At 38.2% G+C, this 22,644-nt stretch overlaps 1 protein-coding gene across 3 annotated transcripts; it reads right to left on the bottom strand.

Moving 5' to 3' along the window:
• Positions 1 to 15,149: 15,149 nt before the first annotated feature.
• On the bottom strand, positions 15,150 to 21,695 carry LOC100704599 (uncharacterized). 3 transcript variants are annotated; one of them, XM_025901192.1, is made up of 5 exons: positions 21,606 to 21,695; positions 17,714 to 18,346; positions 16,362 to 16,692; positions 16,104 to 16,279; positions 15,150 to 16,007 (listed from the first exon to the last, which is right to left on the bottom strand). In XM_025901192.1, exons 2-5 carry the CDS (start codon positions 18,313 to 18,315, stop codon positions 15,776 to 15,778), a joined length of 1,341 nt encoding a protein of 446 aa, XP_025756977.1. In that variant the 5' UTR covers positions 18,316 to 18,346; positions 21,606 to 21,695; the 3' UTR covers positions 15,150 to 15,775. The 3 variants fall into 3 exon arrangements, with proteins under 3 accessions (XP_025756977.1, XP_019204423.1, XP_003442863.2); XM_019348878.2 differs by lacking the exon at positions 21,606 to 21,695 and adding an exon at positions 20,908 to 21,053; XM_003442815.4 differs by lacking the exon at positions 21,606 to 21,695 and adding an exon at positions 19,061 to 19,213.
• Between the last annotated feature and the right edge of the window lie 949 nt (positions 21,696 to 22,644).

The raw sequence follows: 22,644 nt of genomic DNA, 5'->3' as shown, positions 1-22,644 counted from the left end.
AAAAAAAAAATCGAACTGCATGCTGTGAGGCAACAGTGCTGGCTCATGGACACAAGGAATCATTTAACGTTGTTTAATTGAAATACCAGCTGAAAGAACATAAGATACATATTTACAAATAATGTTGGGATAAGTAGAGTGTATCTATATTTTAGAAAGGTTTTAATTTCAACGTGAACAGACACCACATCACACCTTGTAAAAGATGGGCTAACAGCAACAGGAAACTACACAACAGGAAGTAGACAACAGGAAAAGTGGATGATAATGGTTAGAAAATGAAACCTGCAGCAGCAATTCTGTCATGCTTTAAATCTGCTTTCTATTGTTTTCTCTTGTTTTGATTTCTTTATCCATTGTTGGCTCTTGTCAAGCACTTTGTTATTTGATTTATTGAACTGTGCTATATAAATAAAGTTTTACTTATTCACTGTCATGTCCAGTCTTTTAGCCAAAAAAAGACAAGTGGTTTCTCCTATCTAAGTTTTGTATCCATATCTCAAAATCTGTGACAACCAATCAAAAAAACAACAATTCCCCCATCATTGGCTGTTCTTTCATCATAAGGGATAACTCTTTATTACAGCCACATTTCTTAGAAAAACCAGGTCATTTCAGTGAATGAGCATGATCACAAAAAAATCTGAAGTCACTAAGTTCATGGTTTGTTCTACTTGCATTATTTTAAACTACACGTAGTCATGATATCACATGGACCAAATTCTCTGAGGAACATTTCCAGCACCTTGTTGAGTCTACCATGAGAAATTAAGTCCAACCCAGTACTAGCAACTTAAACATCAAGATGGGGAATAAAACTTCTACTTGTGTTATCAAGCTTCATGCAACATAATTGCAACATAACACCAAAATTTTGGTGATGGTTTAAAAGCATTCATAGCTGCAGAGCTATGTTGTGAACTGAATATGTGAACTGAAACTATACTTGTAGTGATAATGAAAGTAACTTAACGGCTGTCATTAGAAGTGATTCCATTGGTCGACGACCCGGTTTTCCACGAGCAGATGTCCCTACAGAGATAAAATTACTCACTCGCCAGCACTGACTGTTATTTTATCATAAGGGCTTATACTTTATTACAGCCACATTTAAAGATAAAAATGGGCCGTTTCAGTTGAATGAGGCATGTTTTACCTTTGTCTGTGAACTTGTTAAAATTAGTGTGGAAAAAAAAGACTTGGTTACTGACTCAGTTCATATTTAGTTCTGGTTGCACTGTTTTACTCATACTGAAACTATATTTTGACAGACCATACTAGCTCCTCTGTGAGGCTGTACTTAAAAACCCAGCTGTGCTTGGAGCTAAATGCTAAAATCAGCTCTGGCTAATTGGGACTAAGCATGAAGCTGACATTAATGGGAATTTCATTTTGAGGCAGTTGTTGCACTGGCAGGGACAGAAAAAAGATACAAATAATATAATATTGGACTTATATTATTAATGTGTGTGTGGTGTTTGCATCTGTGGAAGATTTTTCAGCTTTTACCAAAAGAAAAGCTGAAAAGTGATTCATAAGCATTTCAACTACAGGCTGATTTTGAATTTTTCAATTCATCTAAAATCCTCCACATAAGGAGGTGTTCACTGATCTAATAGGTTCAGTGTCAACAAAAGGAAGTGGAGTGGGTCCAGATGCAATGTAAACAGGAAGACACAGTACATCTACAGTGGCTTGAACTTTTCCACATTTTGTCACATTACAGCAACAAACATGAATCAATTTTATTGGAATTCCACGTGAAAGACCAACACAAAGTGGTGTACACGTGAGAAGTGGAACAAAAATCATACATGATTCCAAACATTTTTTACAAATAAATAACTGCAAAGTGGGGTGTGCGTAATTATCCAGCCCCCTGAGTCAATACTTTGTAGAACCACCTTTTGCTGCAATTACAGCTGCCAGTCTTTTAGGGTATGTCTCTACCAGCTTTGCACATCTAGAGACTGAAATCCTTGCCCATTCTTCTTTGCAAAACAGCTCCAGCTCAGTCAGATTAGATGGACAGCGTTTGTGAACAGCAGTTTTCAGATCTTGCTACAGATTCTCGATGTGATTAGATCTGGACTTTGACTGGGCCATTCTAACACATGGATATGTTTTGTTTTAAACCATTCCCGAATACGATTGCAAGCCACTGTAAGCACAAGAAATACATATGCAAAACACACAGGAAATATATGTTGTTTGGGGCTGATGTGTTTTATAGACTAATATAAATCCACTTAATTACTATTTGAGTTCACAGTGGATCCACCAGACTTAAAAAAAAACTGAACAAAAACTGAAAGCTAAACTAAGAAAAATGATAGAAAATCCTAAAAATCCTGTCCTATAAACTTAAAAAATAATTTTACATAAAAACATGGTGTCTCAGGTGTTTTCTGCGTATACGTACTCAGAATATTTAGCAAGATTTCCTGGACTTTGTTTTTTTGTACTTCTTCAAGCTACACTGAAAAGCACCAGTCATCTCTTTTTGCAAACTGCTACAGTTGTCACATGAGCGAAAGAGGTAACATGTCAGTGTTGGGTTCATATTTTGCTTTTGCATCACCCAATGAGCCAAAAAAAGAGAAGTGGTTTCTCCTATCTAAGTTTTGTATCCATATCTCAAAATCTGTGACAACCAATCAAAAAAACAACAATTCCCCCATCATTGGCTGTTCTTTCATCATAAGGGATAACTCTTTATTACAGCCACATTTTAAGATAAAAACGGGTCATTTCAGTGAATGAGCATGACCACAAAAAAATCTGAAGTCACTAAGTTCATGGTTAGTTCTACTTGCATTATTTTAAACCACACTTAGCCACAGCTCAACAGACAATAACCATGCCAGCTCCTCTGTGGGGCTGTACTTACAAACCCAGCAGTGATTGGAGCTAAATGCTAAAATCAGCAGCAGCTAATCAGGACTAAGCAAGTTTTGTGTGTGTGTGTGTGTGTGTGTGTGTGTGTGTGTGTGTGTGTGTGTGTGTGTGTGTGTGTGTGTGAGTGTTGCGCCGGGTTCAGGTAAAAACTTGTTACAAGCATCAAACTAAAAATTTCCAAATATCACCATGTTGCTGTGAAGAGTTTTATATTCACAGTCTGGATCTACAGTTTCCAGCCGTTCTTGTCAGTCCTGACACTGAATGAGAAGATTCACCTGCTGAAATGTTCTTCATCATGAACTCACTGGTTTTGTGTGAGGAAGTTTCAATCTGTTTAAAATTAAAAGACAATTCAAAGATTCACTGAGTTATACCGAGTATAATTTAAGAAACTTTAAACTGTTATTTTATGTTTACAGCACTTACAGAAACAATTTTTTGTGTGTCTCACAGACTTACTTACATTAGACATTTCAGAAGAAGCATACATCCACACAGCATCAGCAAGCCACACATATATACTAGAGATGGCACGATACCGCTTTTTTATGTCCGATACCGATACCGATATCATAAATTTGGATATCTGCCGATACCGATATGAATCCGATATAGTGTGTTTTTTAATCAATAAAACTGTTTTTTTAATATCTTGCTGCATTTTGTATAAGTTCATACTCAAGTTTAAATAAACAACAACACTAAAGCTATTCTGTTATACCTGTATGTAAAAAATACACTGCACCCAAAATATTTTATAGTTCAGCAACACTGATCAATCTAATAAACTTAAACCTACTCCATCCTCCCTATTCTGGTATTTTAAAGAGTACTTAGCAGAAATATTAAGCAACCTAACTAATAGGGTTGCAAACTCCCAGCAAAAAAAAATAGGGAACCACCCCCCACCCTCCACCTCATGATGCTTAATCGATGTAATCAACTTTAATTTGATGCAGGGTGAAAAAAAATGCACAGAATTAAATTATTTTTCAATAATAATTAAATAGATTCAACATCTTTCTTCAACAGAATTGCAGACTGCACAGATGGTACCTTCCCAAAGGAAAAAGTACTATAGCTTACTAGGGTATATTAGACTTAACAGTTACTATATACAGTAATGGACTTCTATACATTTTACATCAGATTAAAACTTTGGGTGTAAGATTCAGATAATTATTTATTAAAAGCTCGACATTTTAAATGAGAATAAGAAAGAAAAGTATGTCTTTGTGCCCCCTTTCCCCTGTTAATGCCCTATCGGCCCCCCTGGCTAAACTTTGCTAGATCCGCCCCTGCACAGTTACCAGCCGTCAGCTAGAAAAGGATCCTGGTGTAGAAAGTAATATTAAATAAATTCTAACAACAGCTTATCAAGCTTAAACGTGCTGCTGTTGTTCCGCCGCTGGTTTCCTCTTTCTGGTGCAAAGTGGGCCAAAAACAAACAAGAGAGACGGAGTCGCGACAGAAAAGCCGATCAGCTGATCATTAAGCAGTTTCACGATTGAAGTAGCGGCAGGAAGGTGAGGGAGAGAGAGAGTCAGTCGCTCCATATATCGGTTGTTAAGCTTAACATGGGAACGCTTTACAAACATTCAGAGATGAACTTACACACTTGCTTTACTTCTCTCTGGGATAACTTCCTCGGAGATGAAATGCTGGTTTGGTAGGGAGGCTACAAATACACACAGCCGCTCTATCACATGAGCACACTGCTCCCACGTGCTACGGTTATGAGCCGAGTTACGCCGTGTCGCAAGTTTTGTGAGGTGTTTTTTTTTTTTAATATTTAATGTATCGGATTACATTTTTAATTTCTCACCGATATCCGATCCAGTAATTTAGGTCAGTATCGGACCGATACCGATACGTAATATCGGATCGGTCCATCTCTAATATATACAGCAAGGAAAAATACTCCCCACACTAAAAAGAAGAAATTCCACAGTTACACCAACATGAAAAACACAATTCAGTGTCCGTGATGAAAACAAGCAGATTTTAAAAAGAAAAGAAAGAAAAGAAAAACTCAGAAGCCCAGGATGTGTTTATGGATGGATTTTACTTTGTTTGATGTATTTTTAAAGCTGATGCAGCTCTGAATTCACCTTCCTTCTCTGTACTAAAGAGTGAATAAATTATCTTAATATTTAAATGAGCTTTAAAGACTTCATTTGTTTGTGTGTTTTATTTTTTACCTGTGACTTTGCATTCTTTATCCCGATCTGGTTGGATTCTTCCAGGTTGCCGAGTTGTTTCTGTTTTCTCAGACTTTGATTCTGAAATTAAATAAAATAAAAATATTTCATATACAGTTGAAATTTGATATAATATTTTGGCAGTGAATTAAGTTGCTGTGATGCATTTGATCCTCACAAAGAATTCTGATGTTTAAATACAGCATCCTGTTTTGGGAACACCATATTGTCGACTCCATTAATCAAACAGGATATTTAAAAAGAAAATGTTTGAAGGTGGAAACTTTCTAAACAAACAATACCTTTTTTTCTTTTTTTGTCTCTTCCCAAAACTAAATTTTAGATTTACAAATAATTATTTTATGTTTGAATCCAACCTTGATCTACTTTAACAGCTCACAGTGATCACATGTGTATAAATGAATTGTCTTACCAGAGACGGTGACTCTGCAGCTGTTGTAGCTGCGGCCATAACCTGTGTCCACCTCACACAGGTACAGACCCGAGTCCTCAGTCCTGAGTCTGGACAGCTGGAGTCTGATTCGTCCTTCTCTGAGGGCGTCTTTGTCACTCTGGACTCGTCCTGAAAACTTTTCATTCTGAACCTCTGAGAACTCGACACCATTATAAAGATAATACAGAGTTTAGTCATTATTCAGGCTACAGAGGATCTTCAGTGCTGAGATGGACGTGTCTGGTTTGGTGGTGAACGTCCACTCCAGTGTGATGTTGTGGTTCTCCTCTGCCTGATAGGAGCTCTGTGTCACATCCACTACAAATGATCCTGTTGAGGAGACAGAGAGGAGCAGACACACTCACAACTTTATACAACATCAGAACTCCTTTCACAGTGAGTCAGAGACAACACTGTCAAAAATCACTGCTTTGTTGGTTGATTTGTTCAAAAAGATCAAACACACATCTACAAACTACAAAATCAGCAACAATAATCTGATGAAGTTCTGCTGTGACAAACATGGAAACAATGATTTTTCCTCAGCATGAAGGAAATAATGAAACCATCAGAGAGCTGTGCTGCAGGACGCCTTTATTAAGGCCGTGCCATTAATAGAGTTCATTATTAGTTACTTATTAAAACAAGATCAACTAAATAAAACAATTATTGTGTTTCATTGTTCTGAGATCAGTTTCCTCTGAAATGAAGGTGATCTCAGTACTGACCAAGATAACTGTGATGATGATTTTGTTTCCATGACTTTGATCATGAATCTGTTGATCAGACTTATTCAGTATCTCTGCAGTCAGCACAGTTAAGCAGCCACAGTTTGACCATCCACCAAAATCTAAAGTCAATTTAAACAGCTCACAGAAAACTTGATTCACTGAGAGGCTTTGAAATCATGAAGAAGAAACTGGATGGTTGTAATTTACATGTGAGCTCTGAAAACATGTCACATTAGAAGGATTTCAACCTGTAAACATCCACAGCAAACATCCACTCCCACTGAGATCTGCTACATGATAAATGAACACTGATGACATTTTAACTGTGTCCCTCCTGCAGATGGAGCTTTACATCAACTAATAACACAGATGTTACTTTAAACATTTATCAGCTCAGTTTGGAAACACAGGGACTCTGAAACAGTTTCAGGATTGTCCTGCTGGAGAAACAAAGCAAAACTCTTCACTGTGAACATGAAAAATGGAAACTAGTGTTCATGGTTTGATCAGGATTTTCACTTCTGTTTATTTACACTGAGGGAGTTTCCTCTTACATGCATGATTGCTGAGGTATTTAGTTAAAGGAAGTTAAAGCGTCTCTACTCGTGGTTACAGGAAACTTGCTATGCTTTTTTTAAACTAAAGAAATAAATGGTTTATAAATTACATGTGAGCATTAAAAAAGTCACACTGGAAACATTCAACACATAAAATTAAATCAATACTTAAAACCTATGTATCAGTTAATAATAATAATAATGGATTACATTTATATAGTGCTTTTCAGGCCCTCAAAGCACTTTACAATTCCACTACTCATTCACTCTCACGTTCACACACTGGTGGAGGCGAGCTACAGTTGTAGCTACAGCTGCCCTGGGGCAGACCGACAGAGGCAAGGCTGCCATATCGCGCTATCGGTCCCTCTGGCCATCACCAGTAAGCGGTAGGTGAAGTGTCTTGCCCAAGGACACAACGACCGAAACTGTCCGAGCCGGGGCTCGAACCGGCAACAAGACGAACTGCCAACTCTTTGAGCCACGATCATTAATCATACTTATTTAAAATGAACTCAAAGTAGAGTCTGTTAAAAACATACTTATTTACCTTTAACAAAATCCAAGCTGAGAATAAAAATCCACAGAGAAACAGAGTGAAACCAGTCCATGAAGACTGCTCAGATGATGGACGAGAACGAGCCCACAGTCTGAAGATTGAAGTCAGTATTCAATTCAATTCAATTTTATTTATATAGCGCCAAATCACAACAAAAGTCGCCTCAAGGCGCTTTATATTGTACAGTAGATAGCACAATAATAAATACAGAGAAAAACCCAACAATCATATGACCCCCTATGAGCAAGCACTTTGGCGACAGTGGGAAGGAAAAACTCCCTTTTAACAGGAAGAAACCTCCGGCAGAACCAGGCTCAGGGAGGGGCAGCCATCTGCTGCGACCGGTTGGGGTGAAAGAAGGAAAACAGGATGAAAGACATGCTGTGGAAGAGAGACAGAGATTAATAACAGATATGATTCGATGCAGAGAGGTCTATTAACACATAGTGAGTGAGAAAGGTGACTGGAAGGGAAAAACTCAATGCATCATGGGAATCCCCGGCAGCCTACGTCTATTGCAGCATAACTAAGGGAGGATTCAGGGTCACCTGGTCCAGCCCTAACTATATGCTTTAGCAAAAAGGAAAGTTTTAAGCCTAATCTTGAAAGTAGAGATAGTGTCTGTCTCCCGAATCCAAACTGGAAGCTGGTTCCACAGAAGAGGGGCCTGAAAACTGAAGGCTCTGCCTCCCATTCTACTTTTAAATACTCTAGGAACAACAAGTAGGCCTGCAGTGTGAGAGCGAAGTGCTCTAATAGGGTGATATGGTACTACAAGGTCATTAAGATAAGATGGGGCCTGATTATTTAAGACCTTTTATGCGAGGAGCAGGATTTTGAATTCAATTCTGGATTTAACAGGAAGCCAATGAAGGGAAGCCAAAACAGGAGAAATATGCTCTCTCTTTCTAGTCCCTGTCAGGACTCTTGCTGCAGCATTTTGGATTAGCTGAAGACTTTTCAGCGAGTTTTTAGGACATCCTGATAATAATGAATTACAGTAGTCCAGCCTGGAAGTAATAAATGCATGAACTAGTTTTTCAGCATCACTCTGAGACAGGATATTTCTAATTTTAGAGATGTTGCGCAAATGGAAGAAAGCAGTCTTACATATTTGTTTAATATGTGCGTTGAAGGACATGTCCTGGTCAAAAATGACTCCAAGGTTTCTCACAGTGTTACTGGAGGCCAAGGTAATGCCATCCAGAGTAAGAATCTGCTTAGATACCATATTTCTAAGATTTTCAGGGCCGAGTAACAATAACCTCAGTTTTATCTGAATTAAGAAGCAGAAAGTTAGCGGCCATCCAGGTCTTTATGTCTTTAAGACATTCCTGCAGTTTAACTAATTGGTCTGTGATACCTGGCTTCATGGACAGATAGAGCTGCGTGTCATCTGCATAGCAGTGAAAATTTATGCTATGTCTTCTAATGATGCTGCCTAAGGGAAGCATGTATAATGTAAATAGAATTGGTCCTAGCACCGAACCCTGTGGAACACCATAATTGACCTTAGTGTCTGAAGAGGACTCTCCATTTACATGTACAAACTGGAGTCTATTAGATAGATATGATACAAACCACTGCAGTACAGTACCTGTAATACCTACAGCATGTTCTAATCGCTCGAATAGGATATTATGGTCAACAGTATCGAATGCAGCACTGAGGTCTAGCAGGACAAGCACAGAGATGAGTCCACTGTCAGAGGCCATAAGAAGATCATTTGTAACCTTCACTAAAGCTGTTTCTGTGCTGTGCTGAGCTCTGAAACCTGACTGAAACTCTTCAAATAAGCCATTCCTCTGCAGATGATCAGTTAGCTGTTTGACAACTACTCTTTCAAGGATTTTTGATATGAAAGGAAGGTTGGAGATTGGCCTATAATTAGCTAAGACAGCTGGGTCTAGAGATGGCTTTTTAAGTAAAGGTTTAACTACAGCCACCTTGAAGGCCTGTGGTACATAGCCGATTATTAGAGATAGGTTGATCATATTTAAGATCGAAGAATTAATTAATGGCAGGACTTCTTTGAGCAGTTTTGTAGGAATGGGGTCTAAAAGACACGTTGATGGTTTGGAGGAATTAATTATTGAAGTTAACTCAGAAAGATCAATTGGAGAAAAAGAGTCTAACTTAACATTGATGGTACTAAAAGTAGCTGTAGATAATGTTACATCTGTGGGATGATTATTGGTAATTTTTTCTCTAATGATAAAAATTTTATTTGTGAAGAAGTTCATGAAGTCATTACTAGTTAACGTTAAAGGGATTGTTGGCTCAGTAGAGCTCTGACTTTTTGTCAGCCTGGCTACAGTGCTGAAGAGAAACCTGCGGTTGTTCTTATTTTCTTCAATCAGTGACGAATAGTAAGATGTTCTGGCTTTGCGGAGGGCTTTCTTATAAAGCAGCAAACTATTTCTCCAGGCTAAATGATGATCCTCTAAATTTGTGACACGCCATTTCCTCTCCAGCTTACGAGTTATCTGCTTTAGGCCACGAGTTTGAGAATTATACCACGGAGTCAGGGACTTTGGATTTGAGGCCTTAGTTTTCACATGAGCTACAGTATCCAGAGTCGTACGTAGTGAGAAGGTAAAATTATTAACAAGATAATCGACCTCTGTTGGAGTAGCGTTCAGATAGCTGCTCTGCTCTATGTTGGTACAGGGCATTGAAGATGATAACAGTGGGTGGATTATATTCTTAAACTTAGTTACAGCACTTTCAGAAAGACATCTACTTTGATAAAGTCTACTCTCCACTGCTGTGTAATCAATTATTGTAAATGTAAATGTTATCAGGAAATGATCAGACAGCAGAGGGTTTTCAGGAAACACTGTTAAATGTTCAGTTTCTATGCCATACGTTAAAACAAGATCTAGAGTGTGATTAAAGTGGTGGGTGGGTTCTTTTACATTTTGAGAGAAGCCAATTGAGTCTAATAACAGATTAAATGCGATGTTGAGGCTGTCATTTTTAGCATCTACATGGATGTTAAAATCACCCACAATAATTATTTTATCTGAGCTGAGCACTAAATCAGATAAAAAGTCTGAGAAATCAGACAGAAACTCTGTGTAAGGCCCAGGTGGACGATAGATGATAACAAGTAAGACTGGTTTCTGAGTTTTACAGCTGGGGTGGACGAGGCTAAGCATCAGGCTTTCAAATGAATTAAAAGTCTGTCTTGGTCTTTCGTTAATTAATAGGCTGGTGTGAAAAATTGCTGCCACACCGCCCCCTACACGTCTCCTCTTCACAATCAGCCTGCAGACAGTGAATCACTCCATGAAATCTCAACACACAGATGCAAACCTCAAATTTCTAGAAATATTTTTGAAAATAAAATTCAATGTCAGTGTTAAACAGAATTAAGTTAATCCTAAAAGTGCAGAACTTACCTGAGAAACATCACGTTTTCAGCTCCTTTCAGTGATTCGCTGACAGCCGTCATCACTGACACATCAAACAGCAAAGAAGAAATGTTCACAGTGAATTTAATTAATTTACCAAGATTTGATTAAATGTAGTTGATCAGCTGTGATAGTCTATAATCTCCACAGCTGCTAATGTGACTGAGAGTGATAATAAATAAAAGCTGTTTACCTTGAAAGCAGAAGAGCGAGTTTAAAGACACGACACAGATCAGTACAAGAACATAATGACTGTAGGACGGAGCTTTGACTCTGGTACCAACCTGCAGTTTGTTGTTGAGCTGCTCCATCCACATTACTGAAGCTGGGATTTGACTGGTTTGAATGTGGGACTGAGAAAAGTTGCAATTCCTCATGTTTTTTTTTATTCACTTCTGCTTCAAAACTCTTGTGTAACTAAAAGTGAAACCGCAGACTTTAATGGATCATGATGCAAATGAAGAAAATCTGTTTGGTTATTAATGATTTGTCTCTGGGTGAATGTCTTAATATAAAACATATCAATCTTAAACTATGATTTTATTTGTTGATAATGTTTTTATTGTGTCTGAAAACCTGAAACTATTTGATTCTCAGCACTTTAAAGAAAAGCTTCAGTGTTGGATTAACTGTCAGTCTGCTGGGTCACTGAAGCAGAAACAAATTTTCTGGAAGTTTGTTTCCACCAAATGAAACTACAGAAACATTTTTTTAATAAACTTTACTTTGAGTTTTTATTGTCTCACTAAAGTCCGCAGAGTTCTGCATGCATGATGTTTTTATGCGGAACATCAGCATCACTGTGTTTTAGATTATTGATGGAAATAAAAGTTCAGTCCTCAAAACATGAAAACATTTGATCATAAATGAAACAAACTGTAAACAAACTGTGGTTAAATGACTTTAATGGCACCAATGAACTCCTCCTGTACTCATTCTGAGTTAAACTCCCTCCATCAGTACACTACCTGTTTCTTCATTAAGCTGAACCAAAGTGTGACTTTGGGTGTTTTACTTTGTTCTGATTTTCTGCTTCCTGTTTGTCTGTAAGAAGATCAGACACATGATAAATGGACTTTGCTGCTAACATGAGTCAAGATCACAGCATTTAACTGAATTCACTGTCAGCACTTTGAAGGTGTGACAGAATCAGAGTGATGAGGCACCTTTGTTTAACTTTAGAGCCTTAATGGAGGTTTCAGATATGATTTTATAATCAAAGTCAAATTCAATTAAATTGAATTCAATTTTATTTATATAGCGCCAAATCACAACAGCGGTTGCCTCAAGGTGCTTTATATTGTACAGTAAATCATATTAAGAATATGATCATCATGTTTGTGAGCAGAGATTTAACAAAGTTATTGTTGAACACAGCTGTTCGCACTGCAGCTGCTTTAATAAAGAAAACCTCACTGTCCAGCAAATGATACACTTTGTTTTATTGTTAATTTATTGTTTATTTATTTCAACAGATTTAAGATTGAGATTAAAGAGCAGTACTCACAGATACTTTGGTTCATGGATGGGTGATATCAGAACCAGAAAACAATGAGACAAAATAACAAAAAGGTCACTTAAAGAGAAATATTGAAGCAGAGTTAAAAAAGTTGTCATAGATTTTTACTTTCTGAAAATATTAAATGTAACCTTTCTCTGTTAGAAGAAGATAGATGACGTTTCATATTTAGTGAAAAAATGAAGTGTGCTAGGACCAGCTACTCTAAGCACTTTGTAATGCTGCCAGGTAGTTACAAAATATCCCTTCAGCTATTTTTTAGTAACTGTTTTTGCTCTCATCCAAACTGCTGCCATCAGCTTCAAACTGAGCCGATGTTTTTTAATAAACAGTGAAACATCTCAGTTTAACAAACAGTTGATGTTTTCTATGTTCTGCTGTGAATCAAATAGGAGTTTATGTAAATTGAAAATCACTGTTTTTAATTACATTTTCTACAACGTCCCAACTTTTTTGAGATACACAGAAAGAGATCAGACAATTTATTGGTCAACCTGTAAAATTAATTACCCAGATCGCGACAGACATGACATTTAAAAATAAGTGTTTGAGCAACAGTCCATCACCATTTATTTTTTTTCTATATGTTCAGTAAACATGTATTGTACTGGTGGATGTAACAACCTCACTTTTATGGAGGATCTTAACCCTCTACTGCATAGTGTTGCCCTGAGGCAACAAACCACATTTTGTAGAGATGTGTTTGTGTGCATTTATATGATCATAGTAAATGTTTTTTACTTTACAATCTACTCATAATTACAGGACATGGATGTAAAAACCTTTTATGGAAGGAAACCAAGGGAATGTGCACTCAGAAAGTGAGGACAGTGAGCTTTCAGGGAGTGACAGTGAAGTAGAGGAGTGGATCCCTGAATCAGGTTTGAGGGACACTTAGGAGCTCAGGGGTCAGTTGGTAAAGTAACTGTGTCTGTGTGTGTGTTAGTGTGTGTGTGTGTGGTCATGTATTACTTATTGTTGTGGGGACGCAAATTTGTTTACACACTCACATTGAGCTCTCACCTACTTAATCATTCAATTTTTGGGTGAAGGCTTGAGTCATGGTTAGGGTAAGGTGTGTGTGTGTGTGTGTGTGTGTGTGTGTGTGTGTGTGTGTGTGTAAGATTTGTATCTGTATGTCAAAATCTAAGGCAACCTTTAAAAAAAACACAACAACAACTGTTTTTTAACTACAAGATGTTAGCCTTTTAACCCAGTTTGTTGTTTGTACAAGAAGAATGCGATTTGAAAGTCTGCGGCTATGAAACCAGTCAGAAAGAAGTATTCAATTTCCTTTTTATTGCAGGCATTACTTTACTGCATTAGTCAAGCTTGTGCCTTTCATGATGTTCTTGTTCCCATTGTTTTTCTTGTGCTTCCTGGTATGTGCTTATCCTCTGCATGCATTTATTTTCCGCATGTCTTTGTAGTTTCTGATGCTTGACAAGGAAGCTTGCTTTTCTCTGGAAGGCATCTCCATCTCTCAGCAATCTCACACACACTACTGTGGTCACAAAATTCACATGATGTTTTTGCTCTGTTTTTGAGTTTCCCACTATCACTCTCTGCCGACTAACAAGGAAACAATTACAAATTTGTATTAACATTTTTGCGTTATGGTGACAAAATCATATTTATTCTGATCTGTGAAAGCAGTGACACACCTTCTACCTGCCTTATGTGGACATGCAAAAATAAGGCATCACAATTAGCTTCAGTCTGCAATCAGTGTAGACCTGATGGGGAGTGTTGCTTTGTTTGGTCATAGAGTCTAAACAGTAGTAAAATAACATGCCTTTTTCCTGACACAGTAAAAAGACCAGTGTTTAATTTCACAAGTTCACAGTTTTCATACTAAGCTGAGTTTTATATATATCACCATGTTTAAGACTAGGGTCAATCTTCTCATGTAACTCTCTGCAAGAACGCTAATAAGATTAGCTCACAGTGTGTAAAAGCATTCCTGTAACATGTATATAAGTCACTACAGTACATGAAGGAAAGAACCGTGGTATAAGAATGAAAAGAATGTCATAAGAAACCAATCTGCGACTAGTATAACGAGGAAGTTTACCATGAGTTTGACAACAGAAGTTCTTAATTAAACAATCCAAGCATGTCTGTGACCTGTCTTTCAGGAAGGTAGCTTCCTATGGCTCTCCAGGGCCTCCTCTATCACAACTTATGTAAATTATTTAAAGTGTTCATGTTTAAAGGTGGTGCACCTGGCCTTTCTCATGTTTCATCTACAGCAGTAGCTCTCACTGCTCTCACATAATGACTATTTTGTTAGGGGCGGATCTAGAGAAACTTTCTTAGGGTGGCCACCCTACACATATCCAGTTCTTACATCCTGTAATATCACACACACAAAACCCCCATAAAAAACGAGTACGGAAAAAGTTTACTTTAAAAACCAAAAACACGTTTAGTGAATAATTTTCATAACCTGAAATGCAAATATAAATTGTAAATTTTAAAAACCTGTGTACAAACTTTGTAAACAATTAAGTTATATACAACCATTTACCTAAAATTGCAACCACTGCATCTGCCGTTTTTTACAACCGTTTAAAAATACTACTAAAACTAAAATTAATCGATATCGCTTTCTCTTTCTCGCCACCGCCACTCCCCCAAATTTTTCCTGTTCCTAAAAAACCAAATCCCACGTGTTGCCATATCATTTTTATTGTAGGACATGGTACACTTTTCCACCAATAGGAAAGGGTGGCATTTTTTTTCTTTTTTAGTGCTGTCCAAATGCCGTTTTTACAGTTTCTTTCGACACAAAACGTGACTATAGTATTCTTTTTTTTTTCTTATCATAACTCCAGTGTTAGTGGCCTATCAATAAAATGTAAAAACTTGGATATAGTTTGAAGTCTGGACTTTCAACACAAGCTGAAATAGAGACCCTGATGCTAGAAGATGCATGGCTGCAGCTTGTAGCTATGTCAGCTTAAATTGGTCATGTCCGTCAACCCAGGGGGTTAATAACACTCACCTTCATTCCAGTTCTAGAGTGGAGCAATCAACCACCTGTGTTGAAATCGGAAAATAGCCATGGTGTTGATTCAAAATGCTTATGATTGTGTGCTCTGGCACAATCATAAGCATGGTTGCTACTGACAACAAGAAATTAAATCGTTTGCTTTATGGGCTGAACCATTTTTTAGTGGTGCAGGGAGGTAACGCTATGCAGTATATTCAGTTTTAGAATTTATACTTAATGTTACTTGTAGCCAGGCTCAGAGTGTTAATGCTAGATAATTTTAATATACAGCATTGTGATATGCAAAACTAGGGTGGACTTGGGATGGAAAGAGATTATTTTAGGCTGGCACATGCCACCCCATGCCAACCCTATAGGTCAGCCTGTGTTTTGTTGACCAGCTTTTTTCTCCTAAAACTTCAATATTTGTGTCCATCATCTATCAGTTTTGCGTCTCTGATCTCAGCAGTTCTGCTCTCCGCAGCACCTTGATCACATTGGGGAGCAGTTTGTCTTTAAAGTCCCACAGTCGGGTGTCCACATGAAGCTGATCAAGTGGTGGATTGGTCGGAGTACTGATTGGCGAGTGAATGATCCGACAGACGTCTGGTGGAACCTTGAACTTTGCTCCAGACATCTTAAGCACATCATGCACTGAGGTCTGCTGCACTGCTCTGTAGGTGCATAAATACACGGACAATCACACAATGCCTCAGGGTTAAATGAATGCTAGTGCCGAACACTCAACCATTTCTCCCATTATAACCCACCTTGGCTGAACTATTAACTTGTGTGGATGGTAAATATTTCTGTTAGGCTCCTCTCTGTAGATGTGCACCATAATATCAAAGCCTGGCACCCCGTTCCATTGAGGCAGGGGTCCCCATTTACTTTGATTAAAAGGCTTCTTGGGATAGGTGTGGTTCTCAATGAGAAATACTCCTGTCTGTAGAAGAACAGTTTAGGTTTCACAGGTGCAGGAAGGACATATGAAAATAAATTCAGAAAAGCTTAGAAAAAAATGTTACATTTGGATGCTGATTTTGGAGCGTGTTCATCAAAGACATCAGGTCCTTGTGCTGGTATGGCATTAGAATCTCATCAATGTCATTCAACAGGACGTAGCGAGAACGCTCCATTGATCTGTAAATGCACTCATTAAGTGTGGTCAGCTGGCCAAAGTAGTGCACGTCTCCTCCGTGCTCTGAGTGAAGCCAGCCACGAGATGGATTCAGATGCTTGTCAATGGGCCAAGGAACCATTTCCACAAAGCCCTCCTGGCTGTAATTCTGCAACAGGCGATTGAGCTCTGGACCACAGCTGGTGTTATAGATCACCACTCTGTTCACACCCAGCAACCTGGGGCAAAGTAACAGGTTTAAAGGCTTACACTTATTATATTTCATTAGTTTACTCATGCCTTTGTCATTTATTTCATTTAGCTTACAAAAATGCATTCATATCACACAGAGGAGTTAAGAAGCATACATTTAACAAATAACTGGAAATGCAGAGATTTTTTGTTTGAGACGACATTTGACTGTAAAGCTACAGAAAGGCCAGTTAGGTTTAGGGTCAGCTTCTAAAGGAAAACATTTACACAACATTATAAGGAAGTCTATATCCAGATACAAAACAGATCTTAGATTTTTATGGATGGTTTAGATACTGGTAGCTTTAGGGGTTAGGATGTTTTGTATGGCCTCAGTCAAATGTGGCCACATTTGGATAAAACAAACAAACAAACAAACAAACAAACAAACAAACAAAACCCAAAACAAAAATAAAGGAAGTAGTGCTGTCAGCGTTAATCTCATTAAAATGACGTTAATGCCATACCCGCATTAACGGGGCAAATCTCCATTAGCCAGTTAACGCGGATCGCCCCGTGAATGGGGCTGGACAGTGCTAACGTGTTAACAAGCTAACCACGCTAACGCAGCCCCACACACGGGGCGATCCGCATTAACTCGCTAACGGAGATTTGCGGTGTTAATGTGGTTATGGTGTTAACGTCATTTTAACACGATTAATGCTGACAGCACAAAAAGAAACTAAATTTAAAAAAAAAAAACATGGGTGGGAAAAACTCCATCATTTTTATACAGTCTATGCTCCACACTTACATGTGCAGATGCACTCTTAAATATCTATCAGCACCTGCTATATTTCGAAACTTCTAATATTGGAAATATTCACTTTGGTGAGAATGTCAAAGACTCTGAAGTTCAGCGAGCCAACCTTATCCTCTGCTCTTGAATACAGAAGTAGAAAGACCACTGAAGAAATCCAGGAGCTTTACAATTAACAGCAACCGTTACACATAAGTTTTGCTGCATAGTTTTCACTCTGTAGCTTGTAGTGCTGTTACTGTACTCACCTGTACATCTCCAGAGTCTCTGCAAACTGAAGCACATTGTTGTAGTCGCCAAACAGACTAGAGATGCAGACTGTGAAGTCAAACTTTATGTTTTCCTTTTGCCTGTCGCTCTTTTGGTTTCGTATAGGAAGCCAGGTAGAGTCAGATGCACTTTCTTTGTCTGGTGTAGTCAAGAGAGTGACATGTGTAGCGTTGCAGTTCTGAGGAATTTGACACATGACGTCCGTAGTGGCGAAGGGAAAACCAAAGTGATCAGAATGTTGTAAAATTGTTGCTGGAGTGGTTTTACTTAAAAGATTTGTGCAGCAAAAAGCACAGTGAAGGGGCTGTATGGAGTCTCTCTTAAATATGCCAATGATGCGTATATCCAAATCCTTCACTCTCTGGTCCACGTATGCTGACACCAGTAAGTGCTTGGTATTTTTGAGTGGGGTGATGGTCTGCTCAGATACTCCCAAGGAGCAAACAACTGGTGGCCCATGTGGTTTTGGGATTGAGTTGTTGTTGCTGTTTGGCATATTCACACTGAATAGAAGAATGAAGATTAATGCAACAATCAAGGGGAGAGCCAGCTTCTTTTTGAGAGATTTTGCTGCATCCATCCATCCAGCGCAGATGAAGCTAATTTCCACCCTGAGGAGCAGGTGTAGAATCACAATTACAAAGAGAAATGTAAAAATTCCTTAGAAATTTCCTTGCTGCAATGTTTGTGGATTGTCAACAAACCTGTTTTCAAACTTTATATTTAATTTAAGTAGCCACTTTGATGTCTTTACTGAAATATTCTTGACAGATGTAAAGACCCAAACTTCAGGTTCATTTTATGTAATAACTGAATCCTGCCTGATCGTTCTCCTATTTAAAAAGGCCTTAAGAAAGCTCACCTGTGTCCCAGGATACTAATCAATGTCAACTACTCTACTATTGAGAGCATTCTCACCAACAGTATATCAGTATGGTACAATAATTTTACCACAGTTGGTTAAAAAACACTAAACCAGGTGGTAAAAAAAAAAAAAAAAAAAAAGCCCAATGAATCACTGGCACACAGCCTCCACAGTATTTTTACCCCACTGGCCCCCCTTTAGTTTTCTGTGGACAACCCATACTAGAGTCTCCTTAAGAAAATCAAAGGGACCCTGTGGTAGAACTTGACCTAAGTGGCTGAAGAAGGGCAGGAGACAGCTGGTGTCCAGTGTAGTGAGTGATTTATTCACCATTTTTGTGACCAAACAAGATTTACAAAAATAAATAAGAAACTCAACTCCATAGTTAACTCAGTTCAAATAAACATAACTGAACTTAACTCAACGGCAATTAAGATCACATGCATACAGCTACACTGACCTGCTCCTTTTTCCTCGAACACCTGCATTCTTCTGCTTAAATAGTCCACTTAACCAAACAATCTCACCCCTGGACTATTCCATTAGGTAGGTAAAGCAAACATTTCCCTACTCAGTCCTATACTGCTACTCCTTCCTAGCAATACAAACTCTGCGGCGTAATCAATACATATTACAACAATACATTCATTTCTCTATAAACACTCTAAAATCAGCTTTATTAAATTACAAGGATTCTCCCCTTTCTTCATCTGGTCTCTTCCTGTGACCTCAGATTAACCAGGAAGCTATAAATACAGGAAGTGAAACTACATTTATTCCTTTTGTTCCTAGAAGACAGGTAGGTAAGGTGAATTCAAACTACACAGATTAACAGTTGAAATAAATAACATGTTAACTTACTTAACAAACTTGTCAGAATTATATATATACATATATATATATATATATTCTAATATATAATCTGTAAAAGTACAAAACATAAACCCAGGATAGTAGCTACATGTTTGCCTATTACAGAATACATATGAGATATGGCTAAATCAAAACAAGTATGTTATCTAAAGGTATCAGGCTTTTAACTCTGCACAAAAGGTTTTCTCACCCACTTTGACACAGACCCCAAAGGATAAAATGTGTGTCAGGCCTGTGCTCACACACCCCCTGAGTTTGCCCGCATCTACCCGCTGTGTTCTTGCACAAGCATGTTTGCTAGCACATTTAGAATAAGGAATTACCAAAAAAGGAGATTTGAAAACTGAGACGGCACACAGCACTGCACAGCATACACTGTTGCTTGACAACAAGGGTGTTTTTCGATTGACAAAAACACCCCCCCAAAAACGTAATAACACTGCTTTGCAGCGCTATGAGGAGTGCTCTGGCCTCTACATAGGACACATGCATTGCAGAAGAGCCACCTCAAAATGACAAGACTCAGCTGTACACCTGCATTTAATTGGAAATAAATTATCTGAGTTTCAGGAGTTGGACCACCCCTCCAAACATCTGGTTCTTATCTATATGACACCCCAGCTTCACAAGCCGTTTGTTCTCATTTTTGTGCCCCACACTCCCTTCCCTTTTTTAATTCTTTCGCCCCGGAGTCGCCGCCAGTCCACTCTGAGGCCTTCCCCAAACCGCACAATTCATGTTTAAGCCTTTTGCCTTTATCCATAAAAACACCTAAAATGAGGACGTGGGCCCAGCTAGCGAAGGGACAAAGGTCACTGAGTTTTGTCCTTGCAGTTTATCCTCAGACAAAAAAATGATTAATCCTGAGGACAAAACATCCAAACCACTCTCACAAAAACCAAAAACAGTTGCATCCTTATCCCCAGGTTATGACACCACAAGACCAATGCCTTTTCTTCTTTCTTTTTTTTTTTCCACATTATGACTAAGACGATCAACAGCGACCCTCAGGACCACCTCTGAAGGAGGAGTAGTTAAAAACCTGTCACTTAAATAATCCTCTAAAAACATCTAGTTGCTGTCACGAGATTGTCTGATCAGCTATTTGGATTCCCCAATGAATGCTAACACTTGACATTATTTTTGACACATATATTTGCTTACATCTGCACACATCGTACATTTCATCTCTAGACACACCGTATACATTTTCTGTATATTATTGTTTTGCTCGTCTTTCTTGTACAAAGACTGTGCAGTGAAAATAAAGGGTTAAACAGTAAAGAAGAGTCGAATAGAGATATAAGTGGTATCGACTTGGAAACAGATCTAGTTTAAAGCATCGAATCAAGGCAATGAGTACAAACTTAGCTCTAACAGAAACCTAAGCTCGTTTGTATTAGTTTTAATACTCCATTGAAATATAATATTTACCGTAATATTTATCGAGGCTGAAGTGTAGTCAGTGCGTTCCTCCTGCTGTTGTCAGAGAGACGAGAGATGCATGAATGCTCGTCTCCGTTTATTTCCTACTGCGCCTAGTATCTGATTTTACTACCTCGCCCGCGACACGTAGAGGGGAAAAAAAACCTCGCAGAAAGTGTGAAAGAAAAACCAAGAAAGAATGGCTTGTGTTGTTCTGTGAATCATGTCGCACTCGTTTCCTTCGCGATATCTTATCAGGCAGCAAAGCTACGCGTAGACACTTTGAAACTACTTTCATTTTACACGGATATTTTATATTTTACTCCACACTTCTGGGTAGATTTTGATGACGTTTATAATATATCTGAATGGATTCCAGTGCATTTAAATTGTGTCAGTCCACTGTAACTGTTCTCTCATAGTGCAAAATCCTACCACATATCTGTGGTAGGATTTTGAACTGTTTTGAACAGATCTGCAGAAGTAAGGCAAGGATCATCTCATATAACTGACAGGGTTTAAAAAACAAAAAATCCACTCAAATCACATAATCATGTGCATAATATTCCTATTTTTCAACTGTAACTGTGGTTTTGCAACTTCATTGGATGCTTATTCAGATTGACCGATGCTGTACATGCTGTCTTCTTATAGTTTAAAAAAAAAAAAAAGTATAAGGAACAAAAGGAAAATGAATCAAAACTCACGGAAGAGACTAAAGACATGTCATGATCCCCCATCCTCGCCTTGCTGACCTCCCTGTTTCTGCCTTTCTCTCCACTTCATCCTCAGTCCTGTTTTTCCTTGTTTGTGTGTTTACGTGTGTGTGTGTGTATCTGCTGGTCTTTGTGTAGCAGCAGGACTCAGTGGAGTTTCCCACAAAACTGTTTTTCAGTTCCGCACAGCTGTTGGCATTGGGTTACTGAATGACTCCGACTTTGGTGATTGTCATGCATTTTGTTTGCCTGCGATGAACTTACTTGCTCTTTCTTTTGTGCAGGAGTCTGAGAATAAGAGGTGTGGAGAGTGTGGTGAGCGATTGTAAATAGCAAGTGAGCTAAAGTGGAGAGCAGTCTCTGGAAGAAGAATCACTGGCACCTGGGATCAGGGTTGATCACTACTGTGGAATTGTGTTTTTGGTGACTGTTGTTATCACTTTTTATCATGATAAATAAATTCACATAACGTAATGACACGGCAGGGCTGAAATAAACTATTAACATGGGACAAAACAGCTGTGTTGCATTCAGGTGTTAATGTGTGCCAGGAGAATCTGGGATCACATCTTCAATTTATATGTAATTCAAGTTCCTTTCTTTGGCACCACAACTGCAAGAGATCACAATGTAGTATCATGTAGGAGTTTGGACCATGTGAGCTTATGCACGACCAAGTGGCAAGGAAGGTGATAAATAGACAGCATCAGCATACTAGTCAAGTTTTTTTTAAAGTGTCCTTTATTTCTGGCATCTCCATTATAGCATTAAAAAAAACAAAAAAACTGGTAGGCAAAATCTCACTTGCTTTATACAGGACTTTACACACCTCATTAGTGTGTACCATTGAAAAATAGGTTAGACCAAACAATACGATTTTTAACAACAAACAGGAATAAGATTATGGATCCACTTGACAGTAAAACACTCCATACAATACAACTCAAAATGTTACTTTAAAGAAAATAAACAATACTATACAAAATGAAAAACCCTTCATTTGGTTGTACCCAATGATGCAATCCATGAC

The sequence above is a fragment of the Oreochromis niloticus genome, linkage group LG19, assembly GCF_001858045.2.
Source record: "Oreochromis niloticus isolate F11D_XX linkage group LG19, O_niloticus_UMD_NMBU, whole genome shotgun sequence".
In the NCBI taxonomy this organism is placed as follows: domain Eukaryota; kingdom Metazoa; phylum Chordata; class Actinopteri; order Cichliformes; family Cichlidae; genus Oreochromis; species Oreochromis niloticus.
Note: the sequence above shows the minus strand (reverse complement) of the source record. Positions and strands in the feature narration are given on the sequence as shown.